The 19411-nt window shown below is 36.8% G+C and overlaps 1 protein-coding gene across 1 annotated transcript; it reads right to left on the bottom strand.

Annotated features, from left to right (window-relative positions):
* Positions 1-2097: 2097 nt before the first annotated feature.
* On the bottom strand, positions 2098-18349 carry POLR1F (RNA polymerase I subunit F). The gene is made up of 4 exons (XM_077122298.1): positions 18032-18349; positions 12921-13062; positions 3866-4074; positions 2098-2597 (listed from the first exon to the last, which is right to left on the bottom strand). Exons 1-4 carry the CDS (start codon positions 18283-18285, stop codon positions 2186-2188), a joined length of 1017 nt encoding a protein of 338 aa, XP_076978413.1. The 5' UTR covers positions 18286-18349; the 3' UTR covers positions 2098-2185.
* Positions 18350-19411: the final 1062 nt, after the last annotated feature.

Genomic DNA, 19411 nt, shown 5'->3' with positions numbered 1-19411 from the left:
CTGTGGAGTTTGTCCAGATTCTCCATCAGAGTCGTCAGCTTCACAGGCTGCCCTACAGGTTTTGGACTCTACGGTCCCACAGTTATGTGAGACACTTCTATAAATTTTATATTTACGGATATTTCCTGTTGATTCTGTTTCTCTAGAGAACCTAACTAATACACTCACTAAAAATGAATTTTTTAGATTAAGTCACATATGATTACAATTATGTTTTCAAATTTTGAATTTGGAAGGAAGCATTTATTAAACATTTTCAGGGTATGCCACTAAATTAAGCCCTGAGAATATAGTATAGCTTGTTTCAAACCTTTGACTCATCCTGCTATTTTTAAACCAGAATTGTCTAAAAAAATGTGATTATATTTTAAATTTGAGTTTTAGTTTTCTAGTAGAAAAACAAACTGAAAAGCGGTGAAATTAATTTTTGTATTTTAATCTACTATGTCAAAGACACTGATTTTATCAACATAAAAATTATCTTACTTTTTTTGTTCATACATCTTCAAAATCTATTGTGTACTCTACACTAAGAGCACATCCCAATTTAAGCTAGCCATATTTCAAGGGCCCAAAGCCACATGTATCTAAGCTGCATGGAAAGACACTAGTCTGCATCCTTCCACTGTCCAATACATCTATTTGAAGACAGACTTCATGAATGTCTGCCATCCTCCAAATTCTATGTCCTACCATAATAGATTTAAATCTATATTTACCACTAGCAGAGTTTATTTTATAAAGCCATGGTAGATCAGCACTAGGTCTGGTACTAGATAAATGGCAACAAAAAAGGCTGACACTGGGAATTAATTAATCCACTCATCTAACTGCAGATAACCACAGTTAACACTGAGTGGACAATCAATCTTTTACTACATAACACAATTTCTAATCATTGTCTATATATTTTTAATATATACACTGAGTATATTTATCTTTCTCTTCTATGACACTGTATGGGGGAAGGAACTACATCTATCTTTTTTTTTTTTTTTTTTTTTTAAAGAAAGACAGAGAAGGAAGGAAGGATAGAAGGAAGGAAGGGAGGAAGAAAGGGAAACATCTTTAAACATTTTCTTATTTTATTATATTTTGTTTGTTTGTTTGTTTGTTACATGGGCTGGGGCCGGGAATCGAACCGGGGTCCTCCGGCATGGCAGGCAAGCACTCTTGCCCGCTGAGCCACCGCGGCCCGCCCAGAGAACTACATCTATCTTGTTTCCCAATACATCCTGGGTCTTAGTAAAACGTTGTACACATAGCAAATGAGGTTAAATGAATGACTATTGCTATACAATGATTACTAGCTCAAACTAGCTTACTCATTTAATAATCAGTGTTTTCCAATTAGTGAGGATCTATCACACATTTTATCAATGAAAACTGTGAGCAGCTGTTTCTTCTTTAGAACAATTTCTAATAGCCTAGCCCAGTCATTAAAGAGTAATCTTGAAATTTGCACTAGTTTGTATCATATTCAAACTCTCCTTCTCCAACACACAGCAAAAGCAGACTGAATGAGGCACAAATTAACAAGCACAAGTAAACAGTTCTCTCCATCACCTCTCAGAGTTAAAGAAAAAAGAAAACACCAACCATGCACCCGGAAGGAAAGAACAGTCACTGTTTCCCACCATATGGTCAGTAGTAACAAGGTTCTTAAAAACTCTAGCATTTCAGAGGCTCCTTTGGCAGACCATTCTAAGTTGAACAACAAAATATAATACTGTAGTAGCCATGAAAAAGGAAAACCTACAACTGGTAAATGTCCTAATTTTTTAAAAAAGGGAAATAATCATGACTCAAGGTGAAACTTATTACCCCCTTCTAAAAAAAAAAACATATGAATAGTACTGTATTATAATGTATTTTGCCAATCTAGATATTATAGAAATAATTTCATTCAGTATAACACCTGGAAGAATTTAAGAGTTAAGAGCAAGAGTAGCTCTTATCTTTTTATTCTTATACAGGGAAATGGCACTTTAATAAGATTATTATTACCTGAAAATTTATACTGAGTGTTGTAATTTTAGCACACAAAAAAACTACTAAGTAAAAGTTTGTTTTATAAACTACTATAATACACATGCATTTCATATCACTTAAAGCATTTATTCATCTATTGTACATAAATCAAACCTTTAAAACCTGAATTATGTTTAAAGTGCACTAAACAAAATTACTTTTCTCTTTTCTTTTTTGGTGAATTTTCTAAAATTGTGGTAACTTCAGCATCCTCATTGTGTTTTCTTTTCTTTTTTTTCTTTTTATGGTCACTTTGGTAACCACTGGAGTCACTGCCTTGGAAAACAGGGTCTTGGTCCTGATCATCCTGGTGCTTTTTCTTCTTCTTTTTCTTCTTCTTTGGTTCTTCCTCCCAGAGGCCATCTGCACCATTATGAATCTGCAGGTCTGTCTCTTCCTTTATGGTGATATCTGCAATATCTACCAGCTCTGTGGTACCATCCTCCACTTCATAAGTATCTGGGTCTTTCTTCTTTTTCTTTTTCTTCTTTGGAGGTTTTACAAAAGCTTCTTCAGTGCTGGTTTCTGTTACTTCTTTAGAAACTTCAGAGTACTTGGATTGTAAACTGTAAATTAACAGTTTAAAAAATTAACAGCAATAGGCAAAAGTAAAAGAACAAAAGAGAGCAAGAATATCCTAACATGCTGAGATTTTTCTAAATAATAATAGCAGTACAAAATACATAACTCTGGCATGAATTTCAAATATTCTATCCTGTTATCTCTTAGCCCAGAGAAATGTCTTGGAAACATTAAATTCTTTATTTACAAACTATTTCTCACAGAATGTTTTTCATACACAATAGTGGTACAAAATCTTGTCAAAATATGTTTTGTAACTTTAGATTTGGTTCAGATAAATTTGATAACTGAACACTTATCCCATACCCAAGATAATTAGCCAAACCACTGACATTTGATATAGAGAAGATACACTTCCAGTATTTTGCAAAGCAATGAGGTTTCCCTTTCACTATTTCCTTTCTTGTTTCAAATAAATATCTCATCATTCTACTTAGTCTATGGTGAGTCAGTATTACATCACAGTTGTGCATTACGTAATAAAATAAAAACAAGGATCAAGGAAGTAGCCACTTGCTAGAATAGCACTGTCCTATACAGTAGTCACTGGACATGTGACTATTTAAATTAATTGAAATCGGATGACTAAAAACTCAGTTCTTCAGCTGCACTAGCCACATTTCAAATGCTCAACAGCAAGGCTAATGCACTGTGCCAATTCAGCACATTTCCATCGTTATAGGAAGTTCTATTGGACAGCTGCTCTGGAACTTTAACCTACATCTTGTTACTGGTCAAGGCAAAAAGAAATCTACAAAAAATTTTAGCACCAACAGTATTTCAAGAGCTTTTACTCTCTATTAAATCTGGCTCCCATGGACCAAGCTCAAGATCAATTTTTACAAGAATAGCAATACAGAATAACCCAGAAATTAAAATATTTACCTGGCACAAGTGATAATAGTCAAAGCACATTATTTTTATTTTATTTATGTAAAAATGCAGGTAAATAATTATGCAACATAATTATGTTTTTAACAGTTTCAGAGATCAACTTAAAAAAATTAACTATAAAATACTTAGCAAAAATCTTATGAAAATTTAGAACAACTTGCTAGATACCAAGCTTTAGAATACTTATTTGATGCACTGCCAGAGCACTTAAGATTCCTGTTTAGACCAACTTTATAGTTTGAAAGCATAAACATTCTTGTAAACAGAATTTTCTTTAAAGAGTAGCTCTTGTTCTCTAAACTCAGAATTAAAATGAAACAATTAATACCAAGTAATAATAATGGGACTGTGAACTGACCTAGTGATACTCAGTTTTCCCCGAATACAGAATACTCCAGCAGCATCTGAGTCTAAACGAAATACTTCAAATTCTAGTTCATCACCCACGTTTATTCCCAGGGTCTGCCACTGCTCAGCCAGCATCTGCTCAGGTTTAGGGATGGATGCATTGAAACACCCATGTACTAAGCAGCCAATGTGGCTGGAAGACAGTTTATTAACTGTACCCTGGGAAGAAGAAAAAGAGCATAACATCAAGAAGACATCAACAGAATTAAAAAGGTGACTCATACTTTATAAGCATCAAATTGATCTTCAAAGAGAAAACATCAAATTAATGGTATAATTTAATATGAAAAAGTTTACCTCAAAAGTTACCACAGCAAACCACTGCTTTAAAACACTGTCCTTTTTAGAAAACTCAAACTTTATTAAATAAATAATTGCTTGTCAATGGTACAAATGGATAAACAACAACTAATACCACTCCCTCCTTCCCCTCCAAATACCTTTGCCCCCAGTACAAGAACTCCCTGGGGAATTACTCTATAATCACAGTGAAACCAATTCCTTGATATGACTTACGTTTGAAATTGTCTTGGGACCTCAAGGCAGGAAGCATATGCTTTTTATAACTAAGATCTATATTACATTTCTATAAACAGACTGAATTTCAAAGCTTAAAAAGCATTCTTTAATGATTCAATTAGCATGATATAAGCAGTAATATTAGAAGATAACTTACCCATTACATGGAAATCGTGAGCATGCTATTTTGGCTAAATAACATCAATACCGGAAGCTTTGAAGCTAAAATAAATATGGTATTAAGCTTAAATGAAACTTTTCATAAAACAATCTTCCATCTTTCTCCAGGAATGAACACATGAATGCTACATATGAATGAAAACCTGAAATTTCTTTAAAGATCCCATTTTCTAAATTATACAACTAAAGATAATACTGACATGTATACAATGCTGTAGATCTTTAGCAACCCTTTACAGGTGTGACAGAATAAAAGTTCTTGATCTCTCATTATCAAAAGCCTGATATTCTGAGTAGTAACTTCTCACTCTGCCAAATCTCCTGCATTTCTAATCCTATCTTGGCCTTTGCTTCTTGTAGGACCTGAAAAAACATAAGCAGGATGGTAAAAAACTGACTTCCAAATAATAAGAACTCAGAAATTCCTCAAGGGTTAGCTTTCATTTGCTGATTTTGGGATGCTGAAGAATAAATTCTGGCAAAATAAACATGCTACTTTTAGTTCAAATTCTAGAAGTTCTCTACAATATGCATACCAATGCTCATTTAAGAGAGCAGTGGTCAATAAATGTCCTGAATGAATAAAAATAGACATATCATGGATTGAATATTGAGTAGCAAACTCAGGATTAGGTGATGAGAATGAACTAGTGGACACGCAAACATGGCTCCTACCCTCAAGTAACTTTCATAGGCTAGAAGACAATAACATAAACAAAGAAATATACAATTGCAAACTATGATACATGTTATGAAATAAAAGAACAGATTGTGTTATCAGTTGGTCACAAAAGACCTCTCTGAGCTTCAAAGAGGTAACATTTAAGCTGCAACCCAAAGCACAAGAAGACAGAGTATTCCACGCAGAAAGAGTAACAGTTACAAAGGCCACAGGGTGGAAAGTAATTTAATTTCAAGAAAGATGGCCAGAATGGCCAGAGCACAATACAAGGTCCCAAGGGATCAGACTGCAGAGGCCAGATCATTTATATCTTGTGGGACAGGGCAAGAAGTCCTCATTTTATCCCAAATGAAACAGGGAGTCATTAAAGGGATTTTAAGCAAATCAGATGTATATTTTAAGGTGGCCAACCTTCAGGTTTCCTTTTTTAATTAAAATATCACTGAAATGATAATAAGAAAGTTTAAGAGGGAATAAATTCATAAAAGCTCTGAGAATTGGTGGGGAAGGGATAACACAATAACAAAGTTTGATTAAACTCTGGAAGAGCTGGAAAACACAGAGGAAACCATAGATCTAAGCCCAATGCCCACAAGAGAAGGCTGCAGTAGAGGTAGGCAGCAGGTTTTCAGTTAAGAGAATGGGGAGAGGGACATAAATCAAGGGGAAGGTTTGAAGAACTGTCTGCATTTCAATCTTTTACTTCTCTCTCCTTACCACCCACCTCCACCAGAGCATACAGAAATGGTGTTGCCTCTTCTCTATCTACATTATCTTTGTGCCATCTAAAATTTGAAGGTTCCCAAGTGTATCTCTCCAGTCTGGACCTCTCCTCTGAAATTCAAACGAAGCATCCATGAAGTCCTGAAACTCAAATGAAATACTTAGATACTTTAGATGTCTAAAAGGCATTTCAAACTTAATGTTCAACTCCTACTCTACCCTTTCCCCCAAACTGCTCCTCTCAGTCTTCCCATCCCAGTAAACTCCATGTATTAAGTTGCTAAAGGCCAAAAACCTCAAAGTCACTCTTAAATGAAGTTAAGAGCATTTGGTACTAGAAATTGGAGTGCTATTACAAATACTTAAACTGAGAAGGTGGCTTAGGAATTGGGTAATAGGTAAAAGATGGAAGAATTTTGAGATGCTTAGTAGAAAATGCCTAGATTGCTTTAAAGAGACTGTCAGTAGAGATATGAATATGAAAGGCATTTCTGGGAAGGGCTAAGAAATAAGTGAGAACTATACAGTTTCTACATCTTAGAGAATAAATAATTCATCACAAGCAGAATGTTGGTAGAAATATGATGTTAAAAATGCCTCCAGTGAGGCCACAGAAGGAAATGATGAATGTTATTGGAAACTGGAGGAAAGGTGATCCTCGTTATAAGCAGCAGTGCACTTGAAAAACTGTTTTCTTTCTTTCTTTTTAATATTTTCATTGTAAAAACTTACAATTATACAAACATTCTTGGCATACAAATATTCCATACATGGGGTACAATCAATGGTTCACAGTCTCATCACATAGCTGTGTATTCATCACCATGATCATTTTTTGTGAACATCTGCATGACTCCAGCAAAAGAAATAAAAAAGAAAAAACTGATACATACCATACCCTTTACCCTTCCCTCTCATTGACCACTAGTATTTCAATCCACTCAATTTATTTTAACCTTTGTCCCCCTACTATTTAATTTATATATATATTTTTTACTCATCTATCCATAAAAGGGACACACGGTTTTCACAATCACACAGTCACACTGTAAAAGCTGTATCATTATACAATCATCTTCAAGAAACAAGGCTACTGAAACACATACTGTTTCAGGTATTTTCCTCTAGCCACTCCAATACACCACAAATTAAAAAGGGGATAGCTATATAACGTTTAAGAGTAACCTCCGGGATAGCCTCTCAACTGTTTGAAATCTCTCAGCCACTGAAACTATCCTGTCTCATTTCTCTCTTTCCCCTTTTAGTCGAGGTTTGCTCAATTTCTTGATGTTGGGTCCTGGCTCATCCCAGGATTTCTGTTCCATGTTGCCAAGGATATTTACACCCCCTGGAAGTCATGGCCCACATTGGGGGGGGGGGGGGGGCGGGCATGAGTTCACTTGCTGTGTCAGCTTAGAGAGAGAGGCCACATTTGGGTAACTAAAGAAGTTCTGTGGGAGTGACTCTTAGGGCTAATTTTAAGTAGGTTTAACCTGTCATTTGCAGGAATAAGTTTCAGAGGGGCAAACCCCAAGAATGAGGATTTGGCCTATTGATCTTGTTGTCCCCAATGCTTGCAAGAATATGAGAAATTCTCCAAATGAGGAAGCTGAATATTTCCCCCCTTTCTCCAAAGCGGACTTTGAAAATACTTGTTTATTCACTGTCCAAGTCACTCTGGGATTTATGGGAGTATCATGCTAATCTGGACAAACGAACAAAATCTCATGTTCTATTCAAGATTCCACGTACTTATAGTGTTCAATTAAATTGACCATACTAAATAAATTAGGAAATGTACTAGTCAAAATATAAATTTTACACCAAATAAACATCTCTTGCTTTTGTCTCACAGAAGTTGAAGTTTTAAAATATGGATGATAGCATCTTTACCCAGTCTTCTGATATACCTTAGTCCCATCAAGATCAGCTTCAATCATATCTCTACTCAATGTCCGATCACTTTTTCAACAATTCCTGTATAGGGTATTGCTGACTTCAGAACTCTAACTCTGAGTTTCAGGTGTCAAATAAATACCCGATGTTTCTGGGAAAAGTCATGTCATATACAAACAGCTCAGCAGTATCTGAGAACTTCGAATTAACAGTTACACCTCCTGAATATATATGACTGCTATAAGAGCTTAGAATCTAAGATCCTTTACAACATGCCCCAACCTGATATCCCATGCTCTCAAATTTAGTTCACTGGATTTTTATATTATAGTTAGTCCATTTGATTGAGGCATGATAATTTTTGTCTTTTTGTTCCTGACATTTCATTCAACATACAGCTCTTAAAGTTCATTCATCTAGTTGCATGCCTCACAACTTCATTATTTCTTGTGGCTGCTCGGTAGTTCACTGTAAGTATAGTTCCCCCTTCCATTCCTCAGTCATTAGACCCTTATCAGGAAATACTGCCGTCAGAGACACCAGTGTGCAAATGTCCATTTGTGTCCCCATTAAGCTCCTTCAGATATATAGTGAGCAATATAGTTCAGGAGCATATGGCAACCACACCCCTAGCCTCCTGTGAAACCACCACACTGCCCTCCAAGGGGCTGTACCACTCATTTTCCTACCGACAGTGAAAAGGTACATCTCTTTCTCCACATTTTCCCTGGAAGGTTTTCTCTCTGTTCATTTTAAAATAGTTTTATTCACACATCTAACAGTCCAGCCTAAGTGTACAGACATGCCTTCGCCACCATACTCTATCTGAAGACATTTCCTTTTCTTTCACAAAGAATTTCTATACCCCGTTCCCAATTCCACCACCTGCTGATGTTTAGTTTTGGCCTAATGCTTTTGTTACATTCATTGGGAGCATATTACAGTGTTACTGTTGACTACAGACTCTTGGCTTGCATTGACTGTACTTTTTCCCATATACCATCTATTTTTAACATCCTGCAAAATCGACATTTCTTTGTTCTTCCTCATGCAAAAACATTTTTTAATTTGTACATTTTGTCACCATCATTGTACACTCAAGACATTCCTAAATTATATTATCTCAGTCTTTATCCTCTATTTTTCCTTTTGGTTTCATATGTGCCCCAATCCTTCTCCCTCTAACATACTCACATTCAGTTCATTCAGTGTACTTATATTACTGTGCTACAATCAGGTAGTATTGTGCTATTCATTTCCAAATTTTTACAATCACTCCTGTTGCGTAATCTGTATTTCTTCAGCACCAATGACCCAATCTCTACCCTATTTCTATATCACAATAACCTGTGTTTTTAACTAAACTTCTCCAAGTTCACTCACTAATGTTATTTCCCATCTCCCATGTGAGACCATACAATATTTGTCCTTTTGTTTCTGGCTAATTTCATTCAGCATAATATCCTCAAGATCCATCCATGTTGTTACATGCTTCATGACTTTATTCTGTCTTATAGCTACATAATATTCCATGATATGCATATACCACAGCTTGTTTAGCCACTCATTAGTTGATGGATTTGGGCTGTTTCCATGTCTTGCCAATTGTAAATAATGCTGCTATAACCATTGGTGTGCAAATGTCCATTTGTGTCCTTGCCCTCATGTCCTCTGAGTAGATACCCAGCAATGGGATGGCTGGATCATATGGCAAGTCTATACTTAGCTTCCTGAGGAACTGCAAATTGCCTTCCACAGCAGTTGTACCATTTACATTCCCTCCAACAGCGGATAAGTATGCCTCTTTCTGCACATCCTCTCCAGTCCTTGTCCTTTTCTGTTTTTTGATAATGGCCATTCTAGTGGGTGTGAGATGACAACTTATTGTGGTTTTGATTTGCATTTCCCTAATAGCCAGTGAAGTTGGGCACCTTTTCATGTGCCTTCTAGCCATTTGTATTTCTTCTGCTGAGAAGTGTCTGTTCATGTCTTTTGCCCACTTTTTAACTGGGTTGTCTGACTTTTTGTTGTTGAGCTGAAGAATCTCTTTATATATTCTGGATACCAAACTCTTATCTGATATGTGGTGCTCAAATATTGTCTCTCATTGTATAGGCTGCCTTTTTACTTTCTTGACAAAGTTCTTTGATACACAGAAGTGTTTAATTTTGAGGCGTTCCCATTTATCTATTTCTTTCTTCAAAGCTCATGCTTTGGGTATAAGATCTAGGAAACCGCCTCCAATTACAAGTTTCATAAGATATTTCCCTACATTTTCTTCTATGTCTAGGCCTGTGATCCATTTTGAATTAATTTTATATAAGGTGTGTGATATGAATCCTCTTTCAATCTTTTGCATATGGCTATCCAGTTCTCCAAGCACCACTTATTGAAAAGGCTGCTCTGTCCCAGGTGAGTTGGCTTGACTGCCTTATCAAAGATCAATTATCCATAGATGAGAGGGTCTATATCTGAACACTGTGTTCAATTCCATTGGTCAGTATATCTATCTTTATGCCAGCACAGGCTGTGGCAAAACTGTTTTCTTATGTTTGGTTACACCTTTTCTATTAAAACTTTATATTGGAGGTCCTAGCCAGTCCATTAAGGAATAAAGGAAAAACAAAAAACAAAAAAAAGAGGAAAGAAAGAAACAAGAGGCAAAAGGTATACAAATTGGAAAGGCAGATGCACATTCTAATTACTTAACTACTTGCTATTAATGTACTATGATGGTATACACAGAAAATCCTAAGGAACCAACAAAGGAAAGAAGTAAATTTAATGAGGTTACAGGATATGAAGTTAATATATAAAGCCAAGCTGTATCTCCATACTCTAGAAATAATTGGAAAATGAAGCAAAATACATCGTCTACAGCAGCATCAAAATATTTAATGGTACATTTAACAAACTGTATAAGACCTCTACAAGGAAATTACAAAACACTGCTGAAAGAACTTAATGAAGATTGCAAGATTCAATATGAATTCTTCCCAAATTGACTATACATTCAGAAAAATCTCAAGCAAAACTTCAGCTACTATTTTGACAACTAATTCACAAGTTAATTCTAAAATTTATATGGAATTAAAGAGTATCTAAAATGACAAAAGCAATCTTGAAAAAGAAATGCTGAAGGACTTAAACCACTTAATTTTAAGATTTGCTGTAAAGCTATACTGTAACTATATTATTGGCATAAAGATACACAAATAGACCAACAGAACAAAAAGTCTAGAAACAGAGTCATACTTATAAAGTCAACTGCATTTCAACAACGGCCTTTATCAAAATGGGGAAAGGAATATCTTCAATATATGGGGCTGAAATGACTGGCTAGCTATCTGAAGAAAAAAATGAATTTCTACTTCTACCTCATATTATATGCAAAAAGTTATTCATAATTAAATTACAGACAAGCAGAAAAAGTTAAAACTACAAAGACTGTAGAAACTTACAGAAGAATTTTTTTTATGATCGGGAGATAGATAAGTTTCTTAGATAGGATCTAGAAAGAAATAATTATAAAAGTATAAACTAAGTTGGACCACATCAAAATTAAAAGTTTCTGCTTGTCAGAAGACACTATTTTTAAAAATGAATAAAAAAGTCAAAAAGAGAGAAAAAATATTTGCAATTTATCTGAAAAGGATCTGTACCAATAAAAAGAATACAATTCCATAATAAAAATGCAAAACCCATTCATAAATGGTTAAGGACTTCAATAGCCTTTATTAATGAAACACATGAAAAAGAGTTCATCAGGGAAATACAAATTAAAACCATGAGAATCACTATATGTCCAACAGTAAAATTTAAAGACTGACTACACCAAATATTGGCAAGGATATAGAACAACTGCAAGTATTGAATGAGAAATTAGTCAGATGGTAGTTCTCATAAAGTTAAACACATATTCACCCTGTGACCTAGCAATTTCACTTCTTGCTATTTACCTGGGAGAAAGAAAGCACATGTTCACAACAGCTTTATTCATAGTAACTGGCAAAGTCTACCGATGGGAAGATGGACAGCCAAATTGGGGTATAATCATAAAATTGAATGCTATCTGCAACAGAGAACTACTAAAACAAAAAATAATAATAAGGAAAAAAAAAGAAGGAACCACTAATACGTGCAACAGAATGGATGAAACTCAAAAACACATTGAACGAAAGAAGCCAGATTTTAAAAAAGTGCATTCTGAATAATTTCACTATGTAGACTTATAGAACAGGCAAACGAATCTCTGATAAAAGAAATCAGAACAGTGGTTGTATCTGGGGTAGAGTACAACTGACTGGGAAGGGGCATGAGGATGTATTCTGAGGAGGGAGAAATATTCTACATCTTGTAGGTTGAATGGGTATGCACTTGTCAAAATTCATTAACTGCACACTTAAGATCTCTGCATTTTATTGTATGCAAATTATATCTAATTAAAATATAAATAAAAATCGGTGGAAAATGGTCAAAAGCTATTTGACAACTGGATCTTGTAGGAAATAGAGTCTAAAAGATAATGTACTTTTTCTTTTTATATTTTCTGTATAACTGTTGGTGGAAGACAGGAGGTAGTGAGGAGGCTAAGTGGATACATGCCAATAGATTTCATACCAATTTCGGCATGTCCAGCTTCTCTTGAAAAAAGAGGAAGATCTTCCACATAGGTCCTTCATCCCCATGGCAGTCTGGCTGCCACCCTTTTCCCCATAATCCTTCATTCATTTTCATTACCTGCCTAGCCCAGCAGCCCTAAGAATATGCCCTACTCTGAATTCTCCATAAAGAAAATGCATTTGTGTATAAACGGGAAATTTTTAAAAATGTCATTTAAAAAATTATTTTTCCCCTTAAGATCATTCTGATGCTATGTAAGGAATAAACTGGATGAGGCATATTCTGCACACGTGAGTTTTTGGAGGACAAGGTTTTAAAATTTTCTAAATTACTTAATTATATAACTATATAAAGAAAGCCAGGGAAAAAATGATACACGTACCATAAGCTTTTGTCCTGGTTCAGGGCAGAAAACAACAAAATCTGCTTCAATGTTAAGATGAATGTGTCCTTGATCGTCATAAATATCTCCCAGTTCACCCACTACTTTGATGTTGTCATATGCAATGGGGACACCTAAAAGGCTGTTAAAAAGAAAAAAGAGAAGAAAATGGTATTTTTATCTTCTTTAAAATAAGCCATTATCATATTGATCAGATAGCCCAAGAGTCCAAAGAGCATATATCTCCTAAATGTAGCCACCCAGTCCAAAAACACAACAGCATATGAGTAGCGTGTAACAACTGCAGTAGTCTGGTTTTACCAAAATCCAATATCCTAAATTAAAAGTAATTATTTAAGATAGATGCCAAGAAAGAAAATGTCCAATTATGCAATGTCAATAATTGGCCTTTCTTCCCTTAATGCTACCCATTTAAGATTTAATCATGCTAGAATGAGAAAAAAACAGGATTTAGCAAGGAAAATATTTGGTTATGACTGAATCAGATGCAATTTTGGTATTATTCACCATTACCAATTTTCTGTAACTGAAGGCATTTAGTGAGGACAGCATTACAGTTAAAGCTGAAGCCAGTGACATAATAGAGAAAAATCCTGAAACTACAACTGTTACTAGGAGATGGAAACATAATGAAATAGAACTACATCACTTATTGAGAAGTGTCTCTGATTTTTACTTTAGATTATCCTAAAAGTTTAGCAGTCAAAATTAGGGGTAGTGGTTCAGTGGTAGAATGCTCGCCTTGCATGCAGGAGACCCTGGTTTGATTCCCGGACTATGCACACAAAAACAAGCAAACAAACTAATATTAGGGAGTAACGATTTTTGTAAACTATAATTTCCAAGTTCTTAAGAAACTGTACTAGAGAAGTACACTTTGCAGCTTCACTACCACACCCACTACCTCTTTCAGAAAATCGTCCCTCCAGGCAAGGCTGAAATCCCTTCCCTCTCTGTTTCTATAGCCTCAAGTATAACTTGATCACTGCTCTTAATCTTATTTCATTGAATCTACTTGAGTGTGTGTATGTGTGTAAAAATCTGGAAGTCCATACAAGCTTCGAAGAAAGAAGAGAACATTTTTTTGTTGAACTCAAATTTCTAGAATGATTCACATAGAATAAGAGAAAGATTTTCTCTCTAAAAGCTGTCATTTTTGTAAACAGCCAGGGGCCACAGCAAAAGAACTTTAATAACTACTCAAGTTAGGAAAAATCCTGAACTCAGTAACTTACCCAGGAAAGCACTTTTTTGAGTTGTTAATTCCTGCCTTCCTACCTGTGGCTTTCCTAAGCAAGCACCATGCCATCACTAAGATGATATAAGGTACATGGAAAACACAGAGTTAAGAGAGCAGATAAAAAAGCACAAGAAAGAAAAACAAAAATTAAGACTTCAAAATAGTCCTCAATAAATATGACAGTCCACAGGCATTTCTCAGTTAGAAATTTCAGAAATGATCACTAAACAATATAAATCAGAATTCTGTTGTTTTAAAAGTTTTTCTCCTCTTCCCTCCATAGCTCAAACATCAGGCAGATACAGATGAAACATTTGGTAAGTACAGACTAATTAAAGAACAGGTGAAAACATATGATTCTGTGGCTTTCCTTGTTTCCACTGATCAAAGCCTTCCTTCTCAACTATCGTAGTGATTCTCAAGTGGGGGAAGCATTATTGTTTCCTAGGAAGTATCTGGGAATTTGTGGTCCTACCATTGTTATCACAATCATTGGCAAAGGCCAGGGATGGGAAATGTCCTGCCATGTACAGGACAGTCCTGTACAATGAAGAAATGTCCTTTGTTCCACATGACTTTTGAATAAAGAGACAATCTTGTTTATAAACTGCTTGGCATAGAATCCAACTCTTAAAAAAAATCTAAAGTAAAAAGTCAACTCTGCATGATTTTAATATACATGAAAATTGCTAGGAATGCAGCTAATATGTAAATTCAAAGATTGTTTTACTTGGAACTTTTACCAACATTAGTCACTATTTTGGAAAAGCATTTCACCAATGGGATAACGTATGGGTTAGCTGAGCTGTCAATTCAAAACACCTGTTATCAACCCACATTTATAACTCTTAGGTACAAATGTAGGCATCCAACTACTTCATCTTCCCGGGTAGTCATGTTTAAGCACTATTATACTGAAATACATTTTAATTTACTTTATTATGATACTATATAGATTTTTCTACATTATGTAGGTAGATTATATGATTTTTAAATTCACTTTCTGCATAATCAAGAGGATATTTCAGGATAGTAAAGGTGGTAATGCAAAATATTTCTTATAAAAGGAGGTACTGGGCCAGATAAGGTTGAGAACCACTGACTAGGGAATGTGACAATAGAGCCTAAGCACAAAAGGCTTTGTGTAAATCCATCAAACCTTTGTGAGAGCAACTTACAGCATGTAACTTACTAGAAGTCATCAGAAATCTAAACAAAGACACTCCAACATATATTTCCTTTCCTCCTTTACTTTTACTATCTATCTCAAGTAGGCTTCAGGGTAGGTGTTACTCCCACTTGGCAAATTTAGGGAACAATTACATCAAGTTTAAGGGACTTAGAGTGTACCTTTAAGACTTCTCCGGAACTACTGAGGGAACACATTCGCCAACTTCAAATAACACAAGAACTATCATATGGAAGGAAGATAAGGTTTTTTTTCTGAACGACCCAAAGGCACAACTTAGAAGTTATAATGTCATTTTAGAAAACTACTTACTTTCTCTAAGAAAAGTTGAAATGGGATACCTTTAAAGAATATCCTGGCTCTGGGGGGAAAGGTGGAGGGGAGCAGATAGTCTGTCAAATAGGGGATGCTGTTGAGACAACTTAACACTAATCTGCCAAACCATCTTCAGTCCTCCTTTTTCCTCAATCCCTAACAAGGAGAAGCAAGTAAGTTTACTGATTTTAAAGGATGGCCATAAAGTTTAGAAATATAAACAACTAGGTATGCCAAATGGTCAATTGGTATTACATTATAATTCACAATATGTTCAATGTGTTATCTTTCATCACAATGCATGGTTCAATGTGTGGTGCATTACTGCAGCATTTCTATTAATCTCTGGACATAAAAAATCTGATTTGCTGACTTAGATGACTTGGGTGTTCTGTACATAATTATACCTATGTCTTTAGCTTACCCCACAAGTAATGGGAGTAAGGTGGGTCCAGATCTGCTCAGAACGCAGCTTCTTCCACATGTACATATTTGTCCAATTTAGCTACAGAAATTATCATTCAATCAGTCCCTCACTACTCTGGTGTAGCCAGGCATCTACTGGAGCAATTATGGTTGACTTTCTTATAGCAGGCTAAGTGGAAGATTAACTGGTTACAGAAAGTAGTAAGATCTATCAGTCACCTATTTTTCCAGATTTTCTCTCTCAAATCCATCCTATCATCACTTTTCTCTTTGATGATTATAGATATCTCTTAACTGGTTTCTGTGTCTACTGCCTTAACCTCCTTAAACCATCATCTAATGGTACCAAAGTGATGTTTCTAAAACTGCGTTTTAGAAATGTGTTTATGTTCCAGGGACCACTGACATGTACCACTCTCTCAACAGAGTACCAATTTCAGAATTAGAGTGTAATGAAGGATACAGTGCTAACCCTGCTTAAGCACATTAAAAACAAACAAACAAAAAAAAAAGGCAAAGGGAGGAAGGGAAGAGCAAAATGATCATCCCTTCTGAGCCCCCTTTTCTCCATAATCTCACTGTGTTCACGGCAGTGTCCTTAATACCCTGCTCTCCTCTCCAATTGCACCCACTGCCTTTCCCCTGACATAGACTCTATTCTAGCTATATTGTACTTATAGATCCATGGTCATAGCATACTGTTTCACATCTCTATCCATTTGTTTATGCCACTCTACCTGTAACACTATTACCATCTCAAATTACTCCTCCTATCATATCGTTCTCAAAGTTCCCACGATTCAATTCACCACTCTTCCTGTTGCTGTATCTTTACAGAGTTCTGTCAAATTTTAACACGTCAGTGGATCTGACTTATATCTCTTTACTGGATCTTAAAGTTCCTTGAAGCTGAGATCTTGTTTTTTGTTTGTTTGTTTTTGTACTCCATGTCCCTGATGTACAACACAGACACAACAAATGCTTGTTGGTGCTTGTAGAAAACTGTATATGACTGATTGAAATGATTGGTTCTTAACATGGGTAGAGTTCAGGATCTCTTGAGAAAATGGCAAAAGTTTTGAATGCTGTCCCCAAGGAAATTGACATAGAAAATCCCTGCAATTTCCAGAGGTTCATGGAATTTCTGAAATCATAAATTCCTAAGGAATCCATTCACCAATAGTTTTGGACTTCTGTTTTTAGGATAAAGTAGCCCAGACTAGTATTAAAGCACATCTTTTTTCATATATGTAAATTCTTAAGAATTTTCAAGTAATTTTGAAAACCTTGATTTAAATGCATGAGGTCCCCACTCCCCTTCACTTCCAAGAGCAAAAGGCAAATCAAGTAGGCTGAACAAACCGCTCTTAAAAAACAAAGAATTAATGGTATTTCTCTCATCCCCACTGGGGCCCAAACAATAACCAAAACCATCCTTTAGGTTTTATAATTAAACATTTGTACTCATGCTTCATGGACAATTTTCTGTGAGTCTACTGAGATGCTGCATTCCAAATTTTCATCTGTCAAACGAGGAAACGTTATCCGGAAGGGGATAATCGAGGAGCTAAATGTTAACAAACCTGGGCCTACCCGGGTTCCATACCTCTGGTCTCTTCTTACCCTACCATGGCTTTGGAAGAAGCTTTTCCACTCCCCCCACCCACACGTCACTTCACCTTTCAGTTTTCTGTCTACGAAAGGGCCTCTGTGCAGATCTCGACCACCGCAGTACTGGCTTTGGGGGGTGAACGGAGACCCCTGAACTTCTTCGGGTCTTTAAGCTCCCAGGGGGCCGCTGCGACTTTGACTATCTGCTACTTCTTCAGAACATCCACTCGGTGTCCCCTCCTCCCCTGCCCGAAAGGAGACGCAGATTACATTATAACGCTGCCCCGGAGAAGAAAAAGAGACTGGTACCTCTCGGAATAGCGCAGAAGCTCCGCATCGAGCTGTTCTCGGATGCCGGTGCGTTTCCTGTTCAGGTAGCGCGGCGACAACGCGATGTGCCTCCGGTGAGGCCCGGCCACCAAGCAGGAGTAGCGGCTACTCACCAGAGCGCAAGCGGCACTGTAGGTCGGCAACTCTAAGCAAGACAGGGTGCCGGCCGATCCCACCAGGGGCGCCTCAGAGGCCACCTTTGGCCGCAGAATCTCTGAGCGAGCCGCAGCCATGCGGCTTGCCAGCTTTCCCACGGCGCGTAAAACTGACCCCTACCCGTCTCTCTCCCGACGCCCGGTTTTGACGTCATCCACTAGTTACCCTGCCTGGAGGCGTTTCCCTTCTTTGAGCGGCATTACGCACACGTATATGACCAGCAGGGGGCAACCGCGAGCCTGGAGGACTGCGGAAAAGCGGAACCTGCGGTGCTTACTGAGCATGCGCAGAGGACAAACTGTTTTCACAGAGCAACCAAGTGTGTTTATCGGTAACATCCTCCCCTTTGAATTTGTATATGGCCTTAGTGGGGATTCCCGCTCTGAATATTTCCAGTAGTAATTTGGTAGGATTTTTTGGACCTCACAAGTAGTCAGTAAATATGGAGTCTATTTTATGCGGAAAACCCAATCCCTAAAAGCTGCTCCGATGCCTCAAATGCAGCAAACCAGAAAGCGAATCAACCTTCTCTCGCCAGTTTGGTTCTCCTCGTTCTGCAATCGCGAATTCAGGGAATCGAACCACCACCGGTCATCCAACCCACCTGTCATCCTTGGCGTCCAAACATCCAATCAGACTCCAGGGGTCTTTGGGCTCAAAGTAGAAACATCTGACTCTTCAAATTCTTCCGTCCATTCCCGCTTCCAAAACCACAAGACAAGTCTCTCTCCTCTCCTGCCTGTGGAAACCTAGCCTAAAGGAGAGAAGGATATTCTCTGGAGCCGCCAAATCTTTGAAACACAAATCATGATCATCTTGAGCCCTGTTTTGTAGCCCTCTATAAGCACCGCGTTTTCCTGACGATGACTCCAAACTCAATATGGCTCACAGATTATAAGTCCTTTTATGATCTTCTCGTTCCTTCTCTCTTAAACATCATCTTCCCTCTCTCATTCTCAATCGTGTAGTCTCAAGCATGCTCCCTCTCGCTCTCTCTTTGGCTCTTCAGACTGTTCCTCTGACTGGGAATATGGTAACTTCTCTCATATGGGTAACTTCTAATCATGCATCGATTTTTAGCTCAGGTTTTATATTCTCTTTCTCTGCAAGGAGTTTGCCACCATCTCTGCCCCTTTTTCCCCAGTAGGGTTTAGTTATTTCCTCATCTATGTATGTCACCACTGTGAGGCATTTGTATTTAAT

The sequence above is a fragment of the Tamandua tetradactyla genome, chromosome 1, assembly GCF_023851605.1.
Source record: "Tamandua tetradactyla isolate mTamTet1 chromosome 1, mTamTet1.pri, whole genome shotgun sequence".
In the NCBI taxonomy this organism is placed as follows: domain Eukaryota; kingdom Metazoa; phylum Chordata; class Mammalia; order Pilosa; family Myrmecophagidae; genus Tamandua; species Tamandua tetradactyla.
Note: the sequence above shows the minus strand (reverse complement) of the source record. Positions and strands in the feature narration are given on the sequence as shown.

What these genes read in the sequence shown, in the direction of transcription:
- POLR1F (XM_077122298.1), bottom strand. Translation starts at nt 18,285, where the DNA reads ATGGCTGCGGCTCGCTCAGAGATTCTGCGGCCAAAGGTGGCCTCTGAG. An exon ending in AACCAGGACAAAAGCTTATG is followed by an intron (nt 4,075 to 12,920) that starts GTACGTGTATCA and finishes TCTTCTTCCCAG; the next exon opens with GGTACAGTTAATAAACTGTC. An exon ending in GGAAAACTGAGTATCACTAG is followed by an intron (nt 2,598 to 3,865) that starts GTCAGTTCACAG and finishes GTTAATTTACAG; the next exon opens with TTTACAATCCAAGTACTCTG.